Below are 26,548 nucleotides of genomic sequence, written 5' to 3'. Positions count from 1 at the left end.
TGTGGGAAGCTGGCAAGGACCTGATGGGCTGAATGGCTTGTGTGTCATAATGTCAGTAAATAAATCTTAACAACCCTACTAAGACTGAATTTGAGATAATGAGAGTGGATTTAATTATGAAGTTGTGCGTTGGATGCATGTTAGGCAAGTGCACTTGCCCTGATGATCCCGTGCTTAAATGCCAATAGAACTCTCTGAGCCAGCTTGCTTCCCAAGGATTGCTTTGATAGCATCAAAGCTTTATTGAGCTTTGAGAGCCTCCCAGTGGTGTGTTGACCACAGTACAGTGGAAGGTTTCCATGGAATCCCAGAAGGATTATGATGAGAAGCTGCCATCGATGTCCTGAAAATTAAAGTATCCCTACTAGGTATCAATTCAGAATTTAGATCAGGTTTGAAGCCTGCATCTTCTCATATCAAAGCCCTGCTTCAACAAATGAGGTGTGCTGGATCAATATATACAGCAAGTCAAAGTCCAGGAGACAGTGGATTTTTCTCTTGTTTATTGTTCAAAATACCCCAGCAAGGCTGCTTACCAGTTACATTCTGTGACCTTCTCCCACATTATGCTCCAACTGCTGCCAAACCTGGAGTTAGGTTTTCTTAATTCCTGCTCATGTCTCCACATTTACAAAGAGCCTCCACATTGAACAGTCTGTGGTCAAAGATCTCATGCAATTAACTGATATGTAAATCAACATTTATAAAACACCCTTCATCAGCCATTAGTCAGCATTTTGGCTCCTTGTGTCATTGTAAAATAATTAATCAGCATTTCAGAACCTCCACATGTGTGTTTGACCTACTGACATTCAGTTGTCGTTATCTAAACCATTAACCACCAAGTAGTTGTCAATTTTCAAAGATATTCATTACTCTGTCTGTCAGTCTTCATGTCCTTGTTATGTCATCATTGTTGAGACATGATAGTTAGGCCTACATTTAGAAAGTACTTTTCACATCCCTTTCAGCATTACCCACAGTACAGTATAGCTAATTAAGTAATTTCTGAAATGTACCCATTGTTGCAATGGAGGAAGCGTGCTCATGATGTGTTGCATATTGTTTTATCTTTGGAGGTACAAAAGCAGGAACCAAAATCATCCTCCTTCTATCCTTCTCAAAGTAGGTGATCAGACCGTCCTGGGAGAGGGGCAGTAGGAAGATGGTTGTAGTTTCTGCTTTTGTTTCTCCAAAGAGAAAAGCACTTTGCAGCATTCTCACATTCCTGACAGCCAGTGTTATTAGGGTATTAATGACAGGTAATTTATTAGATGGCCTTCACCCATCATTGACAAGATTTGCACACAGCCACTAAATTTGAGTGGCTGTATTCAATAATTAACTTCAGTTCAATGGAAAATATCAGACTCAGCAAAATTTTGGAAAACCTTTTATAATTCCCTTATGCATCTATTGCAGTGATAACATTTGGGGGAAAAAGAGGAAAATCTGGGCTCTTTTGTCACATAATATTATATCATTATTTCCCACCATGTGGTTTCATGTTAGGTTAACATCCCCTGGCCCGTTCTTACGTGACTCCTCCCCTAATTAAAGTCTATATCACAACAAGAGCTTTTACTTGATGTCGGTATTGGAGTCACATCCTGGAGGCCTGCTGATACCCAGGGAACCATATGGCAGAAGCCAGCTCCTTCAGGATAAGGTGGAGAAAACTGAAGTGAAAACAGAAGAAAGTAAATGTTATTTATTCCTATTACAAATATGTTCCTTAATATCAGTCTCTTGTGAGACTAGTTATGACACTAATAAATCATTTGATGTGTCTCAATCATGAGATGTTTATTATATGATGCTGCTAATTATGAAATAGCTTTTTGAGCCTTCTAGTGTAATAAAATATATTCCAAGTATTTTATAATTCAAGTCACCACAAAGAACCTCCATGTTGAACAGTCTGTGGTTTAATATTTCTTTCAATTAGTTGATCTGTAAATCAACATTTATAAAACACCCTTCAAGATCACAAGACAAAGGAGTAGAAGTAGGCCATTTGGCCCATCGAGTCTGCTCCATGAGCTAAACTAAAACTATTCCCCAATTTCCGGCCTTATCCCCATATCCCTTGATACCTTGACTAATTAGATACCTATCAATCTCCTCCTTAAACACCCCCAATGATCGGGACTCCACAGCTGTATGTGGCAAAGAATTCCATAATTTCACTACCCTCTGGCTAAGGAAATTTCTCCTCATTTCTGTTTTAAACTGGTACCCTCTAATTCTAAGAATGTGCCCTCTAGTCCTGGACTCACCCACCAAGGGAAACAGCTTAGCCACGTCTTCTCTGTCCAGTCCTTTCAATATTCTAAATGTTTCTATGAGGTCCCCTCTCATTCTTCTGTACTCCAGTGAGTACAGTCCAAGAGCCGACAAATGCTCATCATATGTAAGCCCTTCATCAGCCATTAGTCAGCATTTTGGCTCCTTATGTCATTGTAAAATAATTAATCAGCATTTCAGAACCTCCAAATGTGTGTTTAACCTATTGGCATTCACAGACCAGTTGTCATTAACCATTAACCACCAACAAGCAGTTGTCAATGTTTAAAGATGTTCATTATGCAGTCTGTCATTCACCATTCAAAGACTTTCCACTATTATCCTCTTAATGTCATCATTGTTCAGACTTGATAGATAGACTTACATTTATATAGTACTTTTCACATTCTTTTCAGCATTACCCACAGTACATTATAGCTAGTTAAGTAATTTTTGAAATGTACCCACTGTTGCAATGGAGGAAGTGTGGCAACCGAATTGCACACAGTCACACCCCACAAAAAGAGAATGATAATGACCAATAATCCATTTTGGTGATGTTGGTTGAGGGATAAATATAAACCAGGTCACCATTGTCTTTGAATGTACTATATTTCTCCTAACTTTTCATTAGGCAGGAAATTGCATTAATTGGAAATTCAGTAGTGCACATGATTTGGGACCTACTGAGACAGGGGAAGCAACAATATATCTCTTTATAGCTCAGTTTTCTTAAGTGTTGAGGAGGGGTGTATGGTAAAGTTAGAAGCGGATGCAATTGTAAAAATACTTTAATTCATTGTTTATGACCTGATTGAAGATGGAAATGGATTCTAAAACAAAGAATCCCTCTGAACTGAGACACAACAAGAAAGTTATAGACCGCTATCTTAATCATTCAGATTGAAAAATCCTGACTGAGTCGGAGTGTGAACCAGGGAGTATAAGTTGGGAAACAAAATATTGCAAATGCTGGAAATACTCAGCAGGCTTTGAGCACTCACAACTGTGTCTGTTTCATCTCCTGAACTTCTGCTTCCATCCCCTCTCTTATCCAGTGCAAAGATAGGGTTCTCCTTGTCCTCACCTCCCAACACATCAGCCTCCACTTTCAACGAATTATCCTGCCTAATTCCCTCTACCTTTAACGTGATTCCACCATCAGACACATATTACACTTCCCTCCTTTTTCAGCATTCACAGGATTATTCCGACCATCACTCCTTCTCCATCACCACTAACTATCCTCATGGCAAGCATAGGAGATGCAACATCTGCCCTTTTAACTCGTCCCTGTCTACCATCCAACAACTCAAATATTTCTTCCAGGTGAAGCACTGATTCAGTAAATTTAGTGTTTTGCATTCAGTGCTTATGATGTTCCCTCTTCTTCACTGGAGAAATCAAATGCATAATGGGTGGCCACGTTACAGGACACCTCTGTTCAATGGATAAGGGTGAACCAGCTTCCAGTTGTCTGTCTGTAATAGAACATTAGAACAGTATAGCACAGGAACAGGGCCTTCGGCACTTCTCCACCTCACTTACATTCTGATTTCTTTGTCTTTGGCCTTTTACACTGTTCCAATGAAGCCCAACATAAGCTCAAGGGATAACATCTCATCTTCCAATCAGGTACATTGCAGCCATTCGTCCTCAGTATTGAATTTAACAATTTCAAATAACCTGCCTTTCCAGTTTGTGTTGCATTGGCCAGTTCTTTTGAAAGGTCATCAATCTGTAATGTGACTCACTTTTTCTCTTACCACAGACATTATCTGACCTGCTGGCTACCTCCAGCATTCCCTTTTATTTCAGGTTTCCAGTGGCTACAGTCTTCTGTATTCTCACAGTTCTGTCCTTTTTTTTTCCCTTCATCTTCATTCCACTGACAAGGCTTCACCGCATTTTGTTTCTTTCAATCTCTCTTGGTCTCCCATCCTAGTACAGACATTCTATTCTCTCTTCCATTTCCCTTCTCTGCAACTTAAAACATCTCTGATTTCTAACTTTTCCTTCTTCAGATGAGATGGATACTCTCCACAGGCACTACCTGGCCTGTTGAGTATTTCCAGCATTTCCTGTTTCTATTCCTTGTTGGAATGTTAATTCAGTGCAGATTCATGTGCTCAAAGTAACCTGGTGAGGAGTGGGGGAAAGGAAGGAGGGCGGCACGGTAGCGTAGCGGTTAGCGCAATGCTATTACAGCACCAGCAATCGGGGTTCGATTCCCATCGCTGTCTGTAAGGAGTTTGTACGTTCTCCTGTGTCTGCGTGGGTTTCCTCCGGGTGCTCTGGTTTCCTCCCACATTCCAAAGATGTACGGGTAGGTTAATTTGGATTTAAAACAAAAATGGGCGGCGTGGACTCGTTGGGCAGGAAGGGCCTGTTACCACGCTGTAAATAAAAAATCAAAAAAAAAATTAATTAAAAGAAAGATGAGATAGAAAATAACTTCTGGAGGACCTGGTCAACTCCAAGAAATTTCTTAGTTTCTGCACTTAAATTTATTCAGTCGCCTGCCTGAATCACTTCTTAATAACAGTAAACTCTGATAGGTTCACCGTTCCCTTTATCTCAACATTTGGGCCAATGTCATTCAGAAGTAATTTTGTTGTGCAACTCTAATTATGCTCTCAATTGTTGATATTGTTTAGAACGGTCTGTAGTGACTCTCAAAAACATTATGTTGTCTCCTGCAGTTGACCTAACCAGCATTGATAGGCGTTCCAAGGAACAGGAGCAACTTACACAAGATAAAGCCAACAGACTTGCTTCCATATTTTGGGAAAAAGTCATGGACACAGATGATTACACTTGGAAATCTAATACCTGTCATACCTCTCCAAATATGAACAACACTATAAGGTAATCAGGTGAAGTGAAGCTTCAGCACTGTAACAGAATCTAATACCATTATTGGAATTTTGTATGCTTGTTTATTATCATAAAAATTTGAACACCAAATGTTTTTAATCATCTGACAGATTAATGAAGAAAATAGTCCCTATATAGAATCAATTGAGAAGGTTCAGTAGACAAGAAAATCGTTGAGTAAAGCATCTGCATAAGCACGTGGAGTTTGTGTGGTTTACCAATTGCCTAGTGCTGTAGAATCCAGCCACAAAATGAAAAGATTGAGTCAGAGAAACAGGCAGTATTGCAAATCTGCATCAGGAAGGATTTGTACAATATCAAAAGTTATAATATTATGTAGAAATACAAATATTTTTTGTTTCAAACAATATAAGAATGTTAGACAAGGCTTCATTTTTGGATAAAGGTCATTCATTTCATTTTTTTCCAACTTTAATCTTTTTACTGAATGAGGAATTGATCTGATTAGCTTTATGGTATGGATTACCTAAACTCATATCTACTACTTTATACGTTGCACAAACCAGTGGTTTTTGAATATAAAGAGGTCCACCTAAGGCTACATTTAGTGCAAACATCCGATCGGGTCTGCTGCAAAATTTGTGAAATCAGCCAAATTTATAATGGTGTTAGTATAATTTGTACCCAGAAGTAAGTGCTAAAATGGGAGCAGTGCAGTTCCAGACAGTACCTCACTGAAATTTGTATATCTCCTGACACCTTGCTGCGCACTAACAGCAAGGATAGGATCAGCCTTATAGAATATAGAACAGTACAGAACAGGAACAGGCCCTTCAACCCATCATGTCTGCTCCAACCATGATGCCAGTTTAACCTAATCCCATCTGCCTGCACATGGTCTATTCCCTGTATGTTCATGTGCCTGTCTAAATGCCTCTTAAATGTTGCTGTTGTATCTGCTTCCACCACCTCCCCTGGCAGCACGTTCCAAGCACCTACCACTTCCGGTGTAAAAAAATTTGCTCCGTAAATCTCCTTTGAGCTTTCCCCCTCTCACCTTAAAGTATTTGACGTTTCCACCCTAAGAACAAGACTCTGACAATCTACCCTATCTATGCCTCTCATAATTTTATAAACTTCTATCAGATCACCCCCTCAGCTTCTGCTGCTCCAGATGAAACACTCCAGGTTTGTCCAACCTCTCCTTATAGCTACTACTCTCTGATCAAGGCAACATCCTGGTGAACCTCTCCAGCACCCTCTCCAAAGCCTCCACGTCCTTCCTGTAACGCAGTGACCTGAGCTGCACACAATATTCTAAATATGGCCTAACCAAAGTTTTATACAGCTGTAACATGACTTTCCAACTTTTATACTCAACACCCCAACCTTCTTTACCACCCTATCTACATGTGTTGCCACTTTCAGGGATCTATGGACTTGCACCTTAAAACCCTTCTTAATATCAATGTTCCTAAGGGTCCTGCTATTTACTGTATACTTTCCCCTTACATTTGACCTCCCAAAGTGCAACACTTCATATTTGTCCAGATTAAACTCCATCTGCCGTTTCTCTGCCCACATTTCCAACTGGTCTATGTTCTGCTGAATCCTTTGACAATTTTCCTCACTATTCACAGCTCCACCAATTTCTGTGTCATCTATCAGCTGGAAGTTTGTGTGCACTGGGTGGTGAGGTCAAGAGGCCTACAGTAAGAAAGCCTGTAAGGAAATAGCTGCAGTGGTCACCTGAAAGTGACAATACCTGCACGATTGAGTGATACTAAAAAAAAATGCACTCTCAAAATGTGCCAGTATGATCCACACATAATATACATCTACAGAGAGGAAGGGGAAAGGTCTTCACAGAAAGTTGTATCTTATATGGAGGTCTTTGAGCAAGGCACAACTCATCAGGAAGAAGAGGTACCATAGCAAGTTGGTGAAATAATTGGAGTAGGGATTCACTCATTCATGTGAAACATACTGTGCTGGTGGACTGGCAGAGCAGGATTTGAGGGAATTTATGCTTTATCTAGATTCTGCAGGTTGATTATTGGTGTACTGTATTGGTATTAAGAACTGTCATGTGGAGAGGCTAGCTTGCTTTGAACTGGAGAATTTTATTTTGCAGATCCATTATCAAGATCACCTCTCTATTAGGGTGTCCTTTATATTCTGTGTAGCCAATGCTGCCTCCTCTGCTCACCTGGGAGATATCAAACAGAGACACCCCCATGGTAACCTTCCTCATCCTCCTAATCATTGCTGATCTCCAGCCTCTGGCTTATGGACCTCAGACTCCTGGTCTCTATTCCTTTCCTCCTCCATCAACAGTTGTCTTCTTTTCACAAGGTTGTGCAGCATGCAGTAGATAACAATGAAGCCTCCACATCTGCTTGGTGTGTACTGTAAGGCATCCCTCCACTGATGCAGGCTACAAATTCTTATCTTCAGGAGACCTATGATATGTTTCACTATGATCCCGGTATTTGTATAGTTCTCATTATATCTGTGCTTATCTGCTGTGGTTGGGGGTACACTGGTGTGAGCACCAGGGAAATAAAGGACAGGCCTGGCCTCAGGATCCACCTCTGTAGGAAATGCTGGCCACTGAAAGTTTCCAGGAGTGTGGGCTCTCACAGGATGAAGCACTCATGTGCCTTTCTTGGAATGTCATTCAACATAGGTCATTTCTTCTCATGATCCACAATGTCCTGCACATATAGAGAGTGGAAACTTTTTCTGTTTGAGAGAAAGTCCAGATTAATAAGAGGAGCCCTTATGGGCACGAGTGCCTTCAATGTTAGCAGATCCCGGAGCCTGAGCTGCCACCTGTTCCTCACTTACCAGGGTTACCTCTCTGATGCAAAAGTGAGCAGTACACCGGGAGAAGTGGCAGAGAAGGGCACTTGGAAAGATCCTGTTGTGAGGAAATTGACCTCCATGGCACAATTTCATCTAGAAGAGGGGATGAAGAAAAATCTTTTCATCCAGAGGCTGCAAGGGTTCTGCAAATCGCTGTCTAAGAGGATACTAGAGGCAGAAACCCTCACGTGTTTACAAGGTTCTTGGACGTACACTTCAAGAGTCATGACCTACAGAGCACATGAACTGACTGGTGGAAGGTGGGATTAGGTTGGGTAGCTCTCTTTTTCCATATATTTCTTTTATGACTAGAAAAGGACATTCAGCCCATCAAGTCTATGCCAACTCTCAAGCAATCCTATTCCCACACTTATTTCCCTCTAACATTCTCTCAAACATGTCCCTCAAATCCATCATGATCCTCCTCCCACTCTTCTACATTAGAGGTAATTTACAGCAGCCACTTAACCTACCACCCAGCAAGTGTTTAGATGAAAGAGGAAATCGGAGCATCCAAGGGAAAACCATGCTGACGCAGAGAGAATATACAAAATCCACATGGACAAGACTGGAGGACGGTATCAAATCCAGGTCACTGGAGCTGTGAGGCAGCTACACCGCTGTGCCACCATTTGTCCAGCAAAGACAGATGGGTTGAATGGGTTGAAACTTTCTATGATTCTAAGAGATCTCCTGTACCTTCTTTTCCAGAAAAATCAAAATTGGATTGTATAGTGCTTAAAAAAAGTTTCTAGGCTATTATTCCTTAAGGTACTTTAAGATTATGACTAAAATCTTCACCTTTTCACTTATTATGGCATTAATCCCTGGCAACTTTTCACAAAATAATCTTTCTAATTCCCCTCCAATTAATGGTACTTATCTTTCTCCTTTTATCCCAACTTATTCATGTATTGGTTTATTATTGTCACTTGTACTGAGGTGCAGTGAAATACTTGTCCTGCATACCGTTCGTACAGGTCAATTCATTACACAGTGCATTGAGGTAGTACAGAGTACAAACAATTACAGAATACAGAGTAAAGTGTCACAGCTACAGGGAAGTGCATTGCAGGTAGACAATAAGGTGCAAGGTCAAACAAGGTAGATTGTGAGGTCAAGAGTCCATCTCATCATATAAGGGAACCGTTCAATAGTCTTATCACCATGGGATAGAAGCTATCATTGAGCCTGGTGGTATGTGTCTTCAGGCTCCTGTATCTTCTGCCTGATGGGAGAGGGGAGAAGAGAGAATAACCTGGGTGGGTGGGGTCTTTGATTATGCTGGCTGCTTCACCAAGGCAGTGAGAGGTATAGACAGAGTCCATGGAGGGGAGGCTGGTTTCCATGATGCACTGGGCTGTGTCCACAACTCTCTGCAGTTTCTTGGGGTCCTGGGCAGAGCAGTTGCCATACCAAGCCATCATGCATCCAGATAGGATGCTTTCTATGGTGCATCGATAAAAGTTAGTGAGTGTCAAAGGGGACATACCAAATTTCTTCAGTCTCCTGATGAAGTAGAGATGCTGGTGAGCTTTCTTGGCTGTGGCGTCTACGTGGTTGGACCAGGACAGGCTATTGGTGATGTTCACTCCTAGGAACCTGAAGCTCCCAACCCCCTCGACCTCAGCACACCACCCCCTTTCCTGAAGTCAATGACCAGCTCTTTAGCTTTGCTGACATTGGGGGAAAGGTTGTTGTCATGGCACCATGCCACTAAGCTCTCTCTCTCCTTCCTGTACTCTGACTCAATGTTATTTGTGATACAGCCTACTACGATGGTATCATCTACAAACTTGTAGATGGAGTTAGAGCAGAATCTGGCCACACAGTCATGAGCATATAGGGAGTAGAGTAGATGACTGAGGACACAGCCTCATGGGGCACCAGTGTTGAGAATAATCGTGCTGGAGGTGTTGCTGCCTTATCCTCACTGATTACGGTCTGTTGGTCAGAAAGTCAAGGATCCAGTTGCAAAGGGAGGTGTTGAGTCCCAGGTCTCAGAGTTTGGTGATGAGTTTGCTTAGAATTATAGTATTGAAGACGGAGCTGTAGTCGATAAACAATAGTCTAACATAGGTGTCTTTACTGTCCAGATGCTCCAGAGATGAGGGTAGGACCAGGGAGGTGGTGTCCACTGTAGACCTGTTTTAGTGGTAGGCAAATTGCAGTTGGTCAAAGTTGTCTGGGAGGCTGGAGTTAATGCATGCCATGACCAGCCTCTCGAAGCACTTCATGATGGTGGATGTCAGACCGACTGGTCGGTAGTCATTAAGGCATGTTACCTTATTTTTCTTATGATAGTGGTCTTCTTAAAACAGGTGGGAACCTCAGATTGAAGCAAGGTGAGGTTAAATATGTCTGTAACTACCCCTGCCAGCTGATCAGCACAAAATCTGAGCACTCAGCCAGGGACACCATCTGAAGCTTTCCTCGGGTTCACTCTCCGGAAGACTGATCTTATGTCCTCGACAGTGATCACGGGTTCAATTGCATTGGAGGCTGTCAGGGTGAGTGGTAACAATCCACTCCCCTTCTGTTCAAAACGCACATGCATTAAGCTCAACAGGAAGGGATGCGCTGTTGTTAACCATGCTGCCCTACTTTGTTTTGTAGCCCGTTATAGCATGTAAGCCCTGCCATAACTGACAGCTGGTCTGGGACTCTATACTGAACCGGTATTGTCTCTTGGCATTCCTGGTAGCTTTCTGGAGGTTGTATCTTGATTTCTTGTAAAGGTTAGGGTCACCTGATTTGAATGCAGCAGTCTTTGACTTCAGTAAAGAGTGGATCTCCTGGTTCATCCATGGTTTCTGGTTTGGGAACACCCATATTGTCCTGTACACAGTCCTCAACACACTTGCTGATAAAGTCCGTGATGGTGGTGACATACTCATCTAGGCTGGCAGCTGAGTCTTTGAACATGGACCAGTCCACTGACTCAAAGCAGTCGTGTAGAAGCTCATCTGTTTCCTCAGACCAGCACTGTACAACTCTCTGTACTGGATCCTCCCGTTTCAGTTTCTGTTTGTATGCAGGGAGGAGGAGCACAGCCTGGTGGTCAGATTTGCCGAAGTGGAGGGCAAGGGGTGGCTTGGAAGGCATCCATGATGGTTTATAGCAACGGGTCAAGGGTGTTGGGCCCCTGGTGGGACAGGAGACGTCCTGGTAGTACTTTGGTAACACACTCTTGAGGTTGGCCTGGTTGAAGTCACCTGCAATAATGAAGAGGGTCTCAGGGTGTCCTGTCTCAAGGTTGTGACCATGGAGTATAGTTCATTGAGTGCAGGCTTCATGTCCATCTGTGGTGGGATGTAGACTGCATCAGGATAGCTGAAGTGAACTCCCGTGGCAGGTAGAATGGTCGACACTTCACCGTTAGATATTCCAGGCTGGGTAAGCAGGAGCTTGCCAGGACTGTCACGTCCAAAGACCACGAGTTATTGATTAAGAAGCAGACCCCTCTGCCTCTAACTTTGCCCGAGGATGCTGTATGTGCATTCGGTAGATTGAGAAGCCGTCAGGTTGAATGGCACAGTCAGATGAAGCAGGTGTAAGCCAAGTATTGTTGAGACATAGCACACAGCAGTCCCTCAGTTCTCTTTGATAGTCATGTGTTTGTTTTCCTTATTTAGCTTTCCATTTTGTACTGTCATCCTTCCTCGATTTCTCACATTCTTGTTTTGTTTTTATTTTATTCACTAATTTCACTAATATCTAATTCTTCATCTGTCCTTTATGTTCACTTTTCTTCCTTTTTAGTACAATTTGTTCTCAAGTTCCTCATCTCTGATCCTTCATATCTCAATTGCACAAATTGCAACCCCCCCCCCAACCCCCTTCTTTCTCATAGCATGGGAGGGATTGAAAAGTCAGTGGTAACCAATACAAAGAGCACAAGTTCTCTGACCTCTGCAGAAGGAGCACTAATGGAAAGGCAAGAATATATGTAGTAGTGAAAACTATAAGGAGTTGAAAGCCCATTTGAAAGATGCCAGCTTACAATGGAGCTTAGGGCAAGATCAAGGGCATTGAAAGAATGAGAGGCCATGACAAAAATAGAACAATAAACTTAGTAGAGTTTGGAGGAAGGTTGAGGTGGAAGTCAAGGAGGAAAGATAACCATAAGAAACCCTCTGAAATGACAGGTAGGAATTGTAGGAAAGAGAATTGGAAAGAAAACCTGTCTGTTTGCTTTTTGAGTGTTATAATTGGAGTAGTAAATACATTATGTTTGTGAATGTTTAAATGTATTGATTTTTAGCGATTGTGTCAAGTAGAAAGCTCTAACATTTCTAATTTTAAAAAAAATTAGAAGTAAATCTGATTTTCTGAAAATGTTATTTATTAGTTATTATTTTTACTGCTGTATGGTTCATGAAATATTTATGGATTTATTATGCAAATATTATCTACAATCATTGCCCATTGGGCAACTGAATCAATTCATGACAAACACGGTTTCTAAACACATTAGAGAAATTGTAATTTCGTACATAATAAGCATGTGGAGATATTAAATGTAGCATCATAAATTAGATGTTTCAAACATATTGCTTTTGTTTTTTTCCAATCTCATTTTAAATTCTTCCAGTGCCCCCCTGACTTCTGACGCGATCATTCACATTAAAACAGAAACTATGGACAAACTAGCTGGACACTTCAGACAGTTTTTCTGGTCTTATTGAGGTAAAAGAGTTAAATTGCAATTTTAAATTAACTTTTTTTAAATAAATGAACTGTAAAATGCAAATTTACTGTTTTTTAAACTATTTTTTGTTTTGTGCCAGTCGACAGATTTCTAATGACTTCAGAGATTTGCCAACTCTAGCTGTCCATGGACTTGAGGCACTTTTGATGTCCTTACTGATTGGGTTTTTATACTACAGTGAAGACGGCAAAACATTTATCCATCCAGGACACAGTAGCATTGTTGTACATGATTGGAGCTCTAACACCATTTGCAGGTTGTTTTAGATGTTATTGCTAAATGTAAGTTGTTTTATTTCCTATCATTTTAAAGGTCTAATAAAAGATTTTATTTTCAAATATGATTGCTCCTAAACATAAAACTTTGAAAGGATCTGTTGGACTTATCTGTAGTCAATGCCTATTGGGCAAGCTGAATTAATTCACATCAATTTCTAAACATATTAGAGAAAATGTAATTTTGCACATAATAAGCAAGTAGAAATATCTGTGGATACTTCAATATTTAAAAAGAGAAAGTTCTCAAACTGAAAAATTACAAAACCTTGTACTTTTCAGATTTTCTACCAAAAAATAATTAAACTCTAACCCCAAGCTACATCTGCAGCAATTTGACTCAAAACAGTCACATGACAGATATGGGGACATAACCTGAAACAGTCAGATTACACATACAGGCATAATTCTTTAGTTGTAAAAGAAGACTTGTGAACAATAAGAAGTAATGCTTTTACTATTGTGAATAGCATATTGTATAACTTACTCTTAGCAGCTCCATAGGAAACTGTTATGTATATAAGCATTGCCCTTTTGATTTCCCCTGCAACCATAAGAAGTGCAACACTTATCCTACGCTTCCTCTCTCATCGTGTCAACAGGTTACTTGAAAAGGCAGTACCAAAACTATAAGCAACAAATAATCTGCTGGATGAACTCAACGGGTCGAGGCAGCATCTGTGAGAGGAAAGGAATTGCCAGCGATTTGGGTTGAAATCCTGCTTCAAGTCTGATGCAGGGTTTCAACCCAAAAGATTGACAATTCCTTTCCCCAAACAGATGCTGCTCGACCCGCTGGGTTCCTCCAGCAGATTGTGTGTTGCTCCAGATTCCAGCATCTGCAGTCTCTTGTGTCTTCTAAAACTCTGAATACTGGAAGAGGCACTTGACCACATACATTGTTAACTTCTTTTGAACGGAACACGATTATCTTTTCCTTTTCATAGGTCATTCAGAAAGGGCAATGCTTTACCATGAGCTGGAGGATGGGATGTATTCTGTCACTTCCTATTTTTTTGCTAAGGTAAGTTATCTTCACTTTTCTGGCTGAATTAAAAGTACTCGAGAAATAAATATGTGTCTATTGGGAAAATAATGGAAAATGTAAAGAAGGAAAACCGTCTCCACCAAATGAATGGTTTTATGTGTGGGAGAAAATCATATACAATAAACATGTATCAGAGTGGTTGTAATGGCACTTTGGGGGGCGGCACGGTAGCGTTGCGGTTGGCATGATGCTATTACAGCACCAGCGATCAGGGTTCAACTCCCGTCGCTGTCTGTAAGGAGTTTGTACCTTCTCCCCGTGTCTGCGTGGGTTCCTCCTGGTGCTCTGGTTTCCTCCCACATTTCAAAGACCTACAGGTAGGCTAACATGGGTTTAAATGGGCGGCGCAGACTCATTGGGCTGTAAATAAAGTTAAAGGGTTTTTGGGTTAGTAAGGGAGTCATGAATAAGAATATTGATTTTCTGTTTCCTACCAAATATTCTATGTGTATTTACATAGTAGGTTTTTTGTATTTCATGGAGAGTAGTTGAAGGAATTATAGGCTGATCTCAGCCCAGCAGGCTTTCATGTGACTGCTTTGTTTGTGTCTCCAATTGTCTTTATCACTGCTACGAACCAAAACAGTTGGGGTGATGGAACTTTCCATTTTACTCAATTTGTAAATGAAAGTAATAAAACTGCAGATGCTGAGAATCTGAAATAAAGGCAACAAATTGCCGGAAACACATAGAGGTCAGGCGGCGTCTGTGGGCAATGAAAACAGAGGTGAAGAACCTTCGTCAGAACTCTTTTGGTTCTGACAAAGAGTCTCTGACCTGAAACATTAACTCAGTTCCTCTTTCCACAGATGTAGTCTGACCTGCTGAGTGTTTCTATTTTTATTATTTAATTTGTAATTTCAGTTTGTTTTCTAACCAATTGTCACTGTCTTTCATTCTGCAGCTTTTGGGAGAACTCCCCGAACACTGTGCTTTTGTAATAATCTATGGCGTGCCTATCTACTGGATAGCAGCTCTCAGACCTGAGGCCAGCCCTTTCGTCTTGAACTTCCTGTTGGTGTGGCTGCTGGTTTATTGCAGCAGAGTAATGGCTTTGTGGGTCTCGGCACTTCTCCCAACACTGCAGTTATCTTCGTTCATGGGAAACACCCTTTTTCACAATTTTCTACTTGACGGGAGGCTTTGTCATTAGTCTAAAAATATGTGGACAGGTAAGCTATTTAAAGCCAATCAGAGAATCCTGTATGAATAATTTCTTATGCATATTTAATAGAACTACCTAACTGCTAATAAGGATATGATAATCTGTTATAAGTAATCTCAGAATTACCCATTTTGACCATCAATAATCCCATCCTACCACACCTATCAATTATATTTCACTTACTAAAATTTTTTTTTAAACTGGTGGTCAGTTTTAATGTATCTCACTCTGAAATATAGCTCCAATAGGCTGATAATCTTTCACCCTTCTGCCTCCTCTTTTGCGAGGTTGTGGGCTAGAATTTTCAATGTGAGGGGAAATGTCGACTTGGTGCGTGGATGTGGGGGCGCAGTTTTCAATAGCACACAGTTTGGGTTGAGGGGCTGGCCGCCATGCGCCTCTGCTGACCGGACAGTGCATCACGGTGATGGAGCGGGGCAACAGAGATGGACGGGGTTGTTGTGGTCAGGTACCCCAGCTGAAGCTATTAATGTATTTACCTCAAGGTGAACAACCTCAGGAACATCCAGTTTGATTGAAGGTGCTGTGGCTCAAGGATCATGAGCTGGGCCTTTTGAGTGATGCTAGAGCAGCCCCTCACTCTCTGGTAAAGGGCCTGCTCTCTGACGTAGGCACCCTTCACAAACAACCCCTCAGCACATGTGTCATACAGTTTTGTAAAACAGACTCTGCACTCATGGAATTGCACAGTTGGCTTTTAGATAGAATTGTGACACTTTTACTGTAAGGACCTTGTGGTAAACACTAGCACGTCTGCTGGGTACTTCCGGCTTTCTCTTTTATTTACAATTTCCAGCAACTGCTGCTCAACAGTTCCTGTGTGTTCTTTTTTTTCCTCTCTTGTCCAATTTTCCGCATTCCACATCAAAGGTATTGTGTTACCTGGACAACTCTGGTCTCCACTCGATCATAGACGTTCCTTTTATTTTCCCCACTGCAACTTAAAAGGAGTTTGTTTTCTCACTTGACAAAGGGTCTTTGACCTAAAGCACCAACTCTGTTTCTCTTTCCATGGTTGCTGCCTGACTTGCTGAATGTTCACAACATGTTCTGTTTTAATTTCACGTTTCCAGTATCTACAGATTTTGAATTTTAGAATTTGCAGACCACTGTCTCCTACCTAGTTTTCAAACTTACCTTTTTCTCATTTCAGTCCTCTTCTGGACACAACTTTCAACTCAGCAATTTCAGATCCTGACACTGCCACCCATGATCCCACTTGGAAATCAGAACCTCTGGACTCATTGTTTGATTCTCCATTCATCCTGTTTCTGTCCCCTTTTGCCTTGTACCAGAACCCCTTTTGTCAGTTATTCTCTCTTGCATCCTATTGCAGACCTTATCTTTCTTACTCTCCACTGCCCGCAACCCTGCTCCCTCCCATTCCCTGATTCTATACTTGCATATCTGACTTTCCCAGTTTTGATGAAAAGTCATAGTCTTGAAATGTTAACTTTGCTTCTCTCAAGAGTGTTGCTGCCTGACCTGACTTCTGGGCTCTGCTCTTTCGATATCAGATTTCCAGCCATGGCAGTAATTTCCTTTTGCAGCTTCAGTATCTCCTGCCTGCTCATTGTCTCTGGTTGCTTGATAGTTTGGTTGGATCCGTCTCTGGGATTGGGTATAATGGGGATAAAAGTGAGGGTTTGGGAAAAAAAGAAAAGGGGACAAGGGTTCAGAAAGTTTTCAAAATAAGTGGAGAAAGTACAGTTTCAAAATCGTAATTATTGATGATATTCAGAAGAGGCTTGTTGGGAAAATATTATCTTCATTCAGAGACTTCCATGACTCACTCATTTCCTGAGGCATTACAATTCTCTGAGAGCTCTGTGTTCCTCCAACTCTGTCTTCTTCCATAAGCCCTACTCCCTTAACCCTACCATTAGTGTCAGTAATTTCAGCATCCCAAGCCCCAGGCTATAGAATTTTCTCTCTAAATCTTTCTGCCTATCCTCTTGTGCCATTTAAAGCTCTCCCTGAAATTGACTTCTTCAGCCAAACCTGCAATTAAACTCTCTCACTCTTTTTTTGATTTGGTGCTAATATTTGTGCTTTGAATACTTTTCTACATTTAAAAACCTTTCATAATTGACCTTACTTCAACAAGTTCTAGTTGGTGTTTGGTATTTCTTGCTTATCAGATTGCTTGTCAATCGCTATGAATCCTCTCAGACATTTATTGACAGTAATTCTGTAATTATCTTTGATTTTTCTAGTGTTAATATTACTTCTGATCATTTCATAGTCCAGTGATGCCTCTTTTCTGCACTTCATGTCGCAAAGGAATTTCCAAGATGAATGCTAATTCAATTATCAACAACCTTAATTATGGCACTGCCTTATAATAGCCAGATATTATATATTTCTTTTTTAATAATAACTGCCATGATGAATAATTGGGAATATATTAAGAACTAAAACTGCTGTGCATATATTACAGATTATTATTATCTAAGTAAAAGGCAGATCAAGATTTAAGGCAAATTATTTATTAAACATTTTCTATTAATTAAAAGCTTTAATTAAAAGTAATCAGGAAGCTACAGGCTGGTGTGCCTTACATCGATAGTGGTAAAGTTACTGGAAGGGATTCTGAGAGACGGGACTTATTTGCATTTGGAAAGGCAAGGACCAATTGGGGATAGTCAGCATGGCTTTATGCATGGGAAATTATGTCTCAAAAATTTGATAAGAGTTCTTTAAAGAAGTGACCAAGAGGATTGATGAGGGTAGGGTGGTAGATGTTGTATATTTGGACTTTAGTACAGCCTTGACAAGGTCCCACATGGTAGGCTGGTCTGGAAGTTAGAACAAATGGGATCCATGGTGAGCTCATCAATTGGATACCCCATTACTTGGTAATAGGAGGTAGGGGATGGTAGTGGAGGGCTGGTTTTCAGATTGGGGGCCTGTGACCAGTGCTTTGCCCCACAGATCAGTGCTGGGCCCCCTGTTTTTTGTCATATGTATTAATTATTTGAATGAGAATGTAGGTGGCATGATTAGTAGGTTTGCAGATGGGACCAACATTGGTAGTATAGTGAAGAAGGTTCTCTAAGGCTATAACAGGATATAGATCAACTGGGAAAGTGGGCAAATAATGGCAGATGAAATTTAACTTAGACAAGTGTGAAGTACTGCATTTTGGGAAATTAAACCAGGCCAGGAGATACACAGTGAATGGCAAGGCCCTAAGAAGTGTTAAGCAGAGAGACCGAGGGGTAGAAGTACATATTTCCCTGGAGGTGGCTTCATAGGAAGGAGGCCTATGGCGTGCTTGCCTTCATCGGCCGAGGCATTGGGAGTAAGAGTTGAGATGTCATGTTATAGTTGTACAAAATGTTTATTAGACTGCGCTTGGAGTATTGTGTGCAGTTCTAGTCACCCTGCTAGAGGAAGGATGTGATCAAACCGGAGAGAGTGCAGTAAAGATTCACAAGGATGTTGCCTGGCTTGAGTTATAAGGAGGGATTGGATAGACTGGGACTGTTTTCCTGGAACAAAGGAGGCTGAGGGGTGACCTTATAGGTTTATAAAATTATGAGGGGCACAGATAGGGTGGATAGTCAGTCTTTTAGCCAGGATAGGGGAGTCTAAAATTGGAGGGCCCAGGTTTAAGGAGAGGGGGGATAGATTTATAGGGGATTTGAAGGGCATGTTGTTCACACAGAAGATGGTGGGCATATGAAACAAGCTACCAGAGAGGGTAATCCTGATGCAGGGTCTTGACCCAAAACATCGACTATCCCTTTGCCTCTACAGATGCTGCCTGACCCACTGAGTTAGTCCAGCAGTTTGCTTTTTGTTCCAGATTCCAGCATCTGCAGTCTCTTGTGTCTCTGCCAGAGGAGATGTAGAGGCGGGTACAATTACAATGCTTAAAAAAACCTTTGAACAGGCACATGGATAGAAAAGGTTTAGAGGACGTGGGTCAAATGCAGATAAATGGGATTCACTTAGATAGGCATCTTGGTCAGCATGGTCAAGTTGGGCCAAAGGACCTGTTTCCATGCTGTATAACTATGCATCTGTACTGCTGCTGCAAAGCAACAAATTTCATGACATATGTTAGTGATAACAAGCCTGATTCTGATTCTATGAATCCTGCTTTCTGTTCTGGAAGCTGAATGGGTGGTTGTACATTTTCTACTCTTATTTCAAATTTCCATTATTGAGGTCTTTTTACATAAATATCTTTTACACAAATGTCTCCAATGCTTCATTTAGTTAAAATGTTTATATTATAGAAGTTTTGTAACTGGGATTCTTAAGGAGAAAATATTGGAACTTTTTTTATACTGTTGCTTAGAATGATGAGGATGTCAGCAGATCAGATTTGGTGCAAACGAGTATTAAAACTACATTCTATCAGTCCTAATCTTGAAAGTGATTGAACACTTGTCTCCAATGACTACTTTACACTGCACCAAACATCTTTTCTCATTTTTCACAATTTCAGCAAACTACAAGATGACATTTGTGAAGATAAAATTCATTTTATGCCGTAGATTTCTTTCTATAAAAAGAGAAAAAGATTACTTTAATTATGACTTTAGCTATATAATATAAAATGTTATTTCCCAGGAATGCACAGCATTTATCAGTCGATAAACTTGTCAACCTTTCACTCAGTATGTCATCAGATATCAGCTACATAGAGAGCATTCTCATATTGAAATTCAGCATGATACTGCTGGGAATTGCAATATAATGAGAGATAACTCAAAAATATAGAATCCAACTATTTGCTTTATTATAAACAGAAATGGATATGTGAAGATAGCTTTAAGTCTTGAACTGATAACTGGTGGTCACTTTCAAATAATGCAAATCAAATTTATATTCAGAAGTTCTACAGAAGAGAGGCCAATGCCACAGGACTCGTGAATAGCTAATATTGTTTCTATAGTCTAAGACAGAGAGAAAGATAACTAAACCAGGAAATGCTGGAAGATCTCAGCAGATCAGGCAGAATAGGATGGAGACCAAGAATGATAAAAAAAACATTACTTTTGGTGCTGGCAATTAGAGAGGGAAAATAAATAAAAGAAATGCTGGAACAGTGATATGCAGAATGTAGCAGTTGCTGGAAATCTGAAACAAAAGAGAATGCAGGAAATATCCAGCAGTTGTGGAGGGGTGAAAAACTGAGTTAGCAGAAGACCTTGCATCAGACCTGGCCAGTTCTAACACAAACAAGAAAGGCTGGCCACTAGAAATTGTTGATCCTGAAGGCTGCACTATGCCTAAACAGAAGGTGAGGTGCAATTCCTCAAGCTGGAGCAATGTAGGAGGCTAAAGAAAGAGAAGCCACTTTTGTGACAGTAGAACCAAACCTGGGAAATATAAATTAGTTAACTGAATTTCAGTGAAAGGGAAGGTTCAGGAATCTATACTAAAAGAGATGTTATCTGAAAAAAAGTTAACAAGTTAATGACAGAATGGGAGGAGTATAGAAAAGCACAGACTAGATGGTGCTGAATGGTTTATTTTTGTACTGTATATTCTATATAAGGCCCATATTTTTCTGTACGTAGTAGGATGAATACACAGGCAAAAATGATGTCAATATCTTTTTGAGTTGTTTTCTCAGTTCCAGTTCTATTTTACCTGGATGATGTACCACTTCTTTCTTTTACCTGGTAGCAAAAGGTTGACACTTGATGAATAAGGCCAATTTGATTGAATTGATGAGAGCAGTATGGTTCATGTAGTCTACACTTCAGTAAAACCTTTGACAAGGTCGCACATAGGAACCTAGTCCACAAAGGTTATAGTCTATAGACTCTAAAGTAAATTGGAAAATTGGATCCAAAATTGGCTTGGTAATAGGAGGCAGAGTGTGATAATGCAAAGTTTGGTTTTGTGATTGAAAGCTTGTGACTAGTGGTGTACGACAGGGATTGGTGCTGGGGCTGTAACTGCCTGTTATATATGCTAATGGTCTGAATATGAATCTAGCAATAAGTAATTAATAAGTTCACAGATGATACAAAAATTGGTGGTGTTATTGATAGTTAGGATAGTCTTAGGCAACAGGATGATATTGATCATTTGGTAAAACACACAGAATAATGGCAGGTGGAATGTAATCCTGATAAATGCAAGGTGATGCACTTTGGGAGAACTAATAAGGGTAGAACATACACAGTGAATAGTAGGGCCCTAGGGAGTATTAAGGAACAGAGGTATCTAGAGGAGCACTTGAATTTCCAAGGTTTGGAAGGCTAAGACCCAAGTGCTGGTAAATGGGATTAATAAAGATGGTACTTGATGGTCTGCATGGACCTGATGGGGCAAAAGACCGGTTTTTGTGTTGTTTGACTCTTTGATTCTATGATTATTTTTAGAAACATCAGTCTGACCATTTGCTTTAGGATACCTGATATTAAATCAGAATTGAATCCAAACTTCCACAAACAAAGATAATTTAAGGACAATGTATACATACATTTTGTCTTAATCTTGAAATGATTGTTGTATTTATCTCAAAGAGACATGAAAGGCAGCATTGAATTAAATCCCGTCAAAATTGCATTTTGGTTTGTGGCTGGTAGTGGATGAGAGAGTTTTGGAGACAGAGGTTGGGAGTTTGTGCAGTGGAAATGAAGGAAAAAACTGAATTTGTAAGCTGACATTTTCTCTTTGTACTTTACCACAGTCGCTTCTTGGTTTTCCAAAATATCCTTCCTTCGATGGGGATTTGAAGGTCTTATCCAGGTTCAGTTCACGGGACATCCTTATTTTGTTATGATAGGAAACCTTACCATTCCAATCAAAGGGACAGATGTAAGTAAGAATTACCCTGAAGTTACCTTAAAATGTAATAACGTAAATTTCTTAACATTTGCATCTGATCAGGAGGACAATGGTACATTGAATTAAAGGGCCTCATGAAAAGACAGTTAGGTGCAACAAACATTGCATAAAGATTGCAGAATGTTCATTGAATAGATCTGATGAAAAGTTTAATGATCTAGGTGGTGGTTGCTCATCTTCAGAAATTATTTTGACATAAATACTGAAGGAGCAACATCAACATTTTTAAAACACACCAAATGGGAAAAAGAATGGCAAATTGTGAAAGGGAACATAGTGAAAAGTTGGGCAACAGTTGCAAATAAATACAGAAAACTGTGCCTTGGAAGTAAGTGTCACAAAGGAAATGCACTACAATTACTAACAGAGCACAAGGACATTGATTATTTACTATGCCAATGCACATAGAAGACCAGAGTAACCTTGTGTTTTGCATTTAGATACATGTCATACAAAAACTAGATAATGTTAAATTTAAACATATTTTGGTTTAACAACAATTGTAAATTTGATAGAGATCTTCTAGGTTAGTAGGCAAGTTATCTAGAAAAGCACACAAAGAATTAAAGAGGAAATTAAAATGTGAATATCCTTACTATAAACCATTGTAGATGTTCATAAGAAGAGGTTTTTAATAGTAAATTCATATTTAAGTAAAATTTTGTTTCTTAAATCTGATGTAGATTACTTCAGATTGTTAGCAGTCAGAAAAGAGCAGTTAGAAGGACTTGTGTCTCATTTTTTTTATATAAAAGATGACTTAAGTTCTATAAAAGTGCTACATAAGTGTTAACCTCATTGTACAGTGAATGAATTCAGGATCACCATAGATAGTAATGTAGCCAACAAATGAGAAGGATATTGGTGTTGTGATATACACTTGTCACAGTGTAACAAAGGCAAGCTGAGAAGCTGACTGGTTGCTAACTAACAGCTTGTTCCTCTGCATTTGACTTTATTTTCTAGATAATTGAATCTATGGACATGGATTCAGAACCACTGTACATGTGCTACATCATCCTAATAGCCATATGCATTGGATTCCTGATACTCTACTATGTTTCATTAAGGTTTGTCAAGCAGAAATCAAATCAGGATTGGTAAAATACAACTAGCACAATTCTTTCAGGCTCTGTACACATAGAGGATCATGATTTCCTTCCTCCAATCAGAGATCTTCGGGGAGTTGAGGATAGTGTAAGTTGGACACCTGTCGGTGTTGTATTGGCTCTTGACATTGTATAAAATTGTACAGGAACTATCTGATGATCGCCTGAAATATCACAGTCATTATTTTGAATTGCCCTGCTCTGCATTGAAAACCAATGACCCTTTCAGTACACTTATATGGATTCAAATTCAGTAACTGACTCCATTGTATAATCAGCCAACATTTAATTGGAGACATGAGAACAGGATGGGTGACTGGCTGAATTAGGTACTTGTCTGTTGCAACAGAAAGCAGTCCCGGACTGTCTCAACTTTCGGTGTTCTATGCATCCCACCATTCACTACCCATGCATGGGACTGGCAGGACCAGCTGCTGGCCTGCAGGACGTTGGGCAGCACCTGATCAGTCACCAGCCTGCAAGTGGCTGTGAAGTGGGTGAAAAGGAAGTGAATGGAGGGAGGTGGAAGTCAGGGGCAGGAGTGGCCTAAACTTGTGCAGCTTAAAGGAGCATCTCCTCTGTCCTGGCCCTGGAAGAAGAGTACCCTGAACTGGCTACTTGGCATGAAATCTGGTGCTGCTTCCTTGCTCAGGTCACTGCTAAAAGAACAACCGGGTCATAATGACCATGTGTCAAATAAACAGCCTACTGGTTTTACTGATGAATTGTAGTTGCTTTTCACTTGTCCCAAAGTCTGAATCAAAATCTCTGGCAGTGGGATCTGGGTGGCTACAAACTGAGGATTTACAGAGCGGATTAAAATCATACCTTAAGAATAGCTGCTTAAATAGAGAACATCAATGCTTGCAATAATTAGTGCCTTCTGGAAACCAAGGGGGAGATGGTAAGAGAGGACAGAGAGTACATTGGATTGTTGTGTCTCAATCAATCAGTGATGCTTTAATATATTGCAATATTTGTTATATGACATTACACTAACAGAAATTTGATGTAGCTATTTAGCTCCGTGGTATAAATATTTTGTGTTAATTTTTTTTCCATGTTTACCATTGGCGTTAAGAGCTCCTGTTAACACACCTGTTACGTGGAAGGTAGTAAATAACATCCTATCCTTTCACATTTCCAAAATGTGACCATTTAACAACAATGTCAATGGAAAAGTGAAATGTCCATGATGATACCATACACCTGTGACATTTATTACACTCAGTGGATAATGTGATTTTAATCGATGAACAACTCATTTATATTATATAAAACTGCTCTGGTTGCAGCTGGGTGAATGCCCACAATTGGTCTGAGAAACTGCGGGCACAGCTGGGCATTTCATCACCACAGGGCACAGTTCATCATCAACTCTTAAATTGTTTAGCTGAACCCATAATAAATGCCATACCCAAAGTTTCCTTCATGACATCGCTTAACCTTCAGTGAAATTCAAAAGCCTTCAGGCAAAAGACTGTGAGAGAAATACTTTCTTGAAAATGGCTTTAAAGTGACCAAGAAAAAAGTTTTATAAATTACATCCAGCAAGTCTAAACCTAAATTGTGGGTCATGCTACATCGCTATTTGTGCCAAGATTACATACAGTACTCCATCATCACTCTTCACTCATCTCTCATCATTTTTTATGTCCTTTGTAAGCTGAAAACTTACAGATATCAATAAAACTTTTTTTTGTTGACTCTCAGAACAAAAGTGAAAATAAATAACTTTTGTATTTACGAAAAGCTTACTTTTTACAGAAGCATTTAAAGATTTATGTTTTGGAATACGTATGTATTGCAGATTTTCTAACAGTTGGGAAACATACAACAGATTGATTGAAAATGTGAGATATTAATTTCTTTAAGACAATAACTACCCATAGATGGACAAGATTTCTCAATGTTCCTCCTTTCTTTCCTGAAGAGGTTGATTCACGTTCAGTGCATCATGGAAACAGGCCCATTGGCCCACTAAGTCCACACTTACACTGGATCTACAATAATCCCATTTTATTCTTCCCACATTTCCGTCAGCTTCCCCCAGATTCTACCATTCACCACCATGCTGGGGGTAATTTACAGTGCAATTAACCTACCAAACTACAAATCTTTGGGTTGTGGGAGGAAGCTGGAGTACACTCTCTTTTTGGAGATGGCTTTAGCCTGGACATGATTACAGAGAGAATACGCAAAATAGACTTTCATGGATTTACCTGCTGTGAAATATCTGTGCTGAAGCACCAAGCTCAGTGTGCAACTCTTGTTAGTGAGTAGTGCTGACAGCATTATCACAAACAAGATTATTTCATTATTCAGGTTGCATTTGCTATTGACATGTAATTTCCCAAATTCACCTCTACCTCTGCCCATCAGCTGCTAAAACCTTGTCTACGTCTTCCTTAGCTCAAGACTTGACTAATCCATTGTACACCAGGACAGCATCTCTTGTTCTACCTCTCCTTGCCCCATTAACTTGAGGTCATCCAAAGCTCTGCTGCCTGTGACATCAGATCCACCCATCATCCCTACACATGTTGACCTACGTTGACTCCTGTTAAAACGTGCACCCTAGTTGTCAAATCCTTCCGTGGACTCACCTCGCTCTGTCTCTGCAATCATCGACCGTCACAGTGATTTTCACTCCTCAGATGCTGGACTTGGTAATTTCTGAATGAATTGTCACATTGTTGAAGGCCTTGCCTTCTCCTACCAAGGTCCTCTCCGGAATCCCACCTAAACATCTCCAACTCCTGACTTCCCCGTCCATGCTTTCGGTCAGCTGTCCTTGTGTCCCCCTGTGGCCCAGTGTCAGGTATTTGCCTCCTCTTCTCATGAGATGACCCTTCTGACATCATGTTTGTATACAATAAGCACAATATTGGATTGCATCTTTTTATTATTTTTGATTATTAGGTTCTCTACAACACTGGAATATTTCAGCATTGAATGTACAGATTCTTGGATTAAAGATACATTGAATGTCAATATTTTATACTGTAGAATAAATGTCTAGAAACATAAATTGCTTTTCACTATTCCTTATTTTTTTAAACACTGCAAGAATATTGGTTCATTTACTTAAAAAAATTAATTAAACAGGAAAAAGTGAAGAATGTTGAGGTTTGTAATGCAATCTGATTCATCAAAACATCCCACTATCAGTTATTCCAACATCAATGTTCCCTGTACTCTCTGCAACAATATGACTCTGCTTCAACATGTCTGGAGCACTGCTACCAACTCTGACTTCTTCCACTTCCTACACTGACCATGTGTAAGGTCCCTGAGTGAAATCACAAATTAATTCCACCTTTATCCAGTCAGTTGATGTTTGAATTGAAGGCTACTGAAACTCATTGCCTGTTAGATCCTTCTCAGGAATCTGGCAGTGAAAAGAAA

General features: G+C 40.1%; 1 protein-coding gene across 1 annotated transcript in view; it reads left to right on the top strand.

Moving 5' to 3' along the window:
* Positions 1-25,993, top strand: part of abcg8 (ATP-binding cassette, sub-family G (WHITE), member 8) — a 40,940-nt gene extending 14,947 nt beyond the window's left edge. Inside the window, 11 exon segments of the mRNA XM_052011256.1 lie at positions 4,989-5,154; positions 12,587-12,670; positions 12,783-12,897; positions 12,899-12,958; positions 12,960-12,984; positions 13,926-14,002; positions 14,931-15,140; positions 15,142-15,181; positions 15,184-15,198; positions 21,874-22,001; positions 22,998-25,993. Coding sequence (XP_051867216.1) covers positions 4,989-5,154; positions 12,587-12,670; positions 12,783-12,897; positions 12,899-12,958; positions 12,960-12,984; positions 13,926-14,002; positions 14,931-15,140; positions 15,142-15,181; positions 15,184-15,198; positions 21,874-22,001; positions 22,998-23,135 — 1,058 coding nt within the window. The 3' untranslated portion in view covers positions 23,136-25,993.
* Positions 25,994-26,548: the final 555 nt, after the last annotated feature.

This window comes from Pristis pectinata, chromosome 3, assembly GCF_009764475.1.
Source record: "Pristis pectinata isolate sPriPec2 chromosome 3, sPriPec2.1.pri, whole genome shotgun sequence".
Classification (NCBI taxonomy): Eukaryota; Metazoa; Chordata; class Chondrichthyes; order Rhinopristiformes; family Pristidae; genus Pristis; species Pristis pectinata.
The sequence above is the reverse complement of the archived record's forward strand: the minus strand, read 5'-3'. Positions and strand labels throughout refer to the sequence as shown.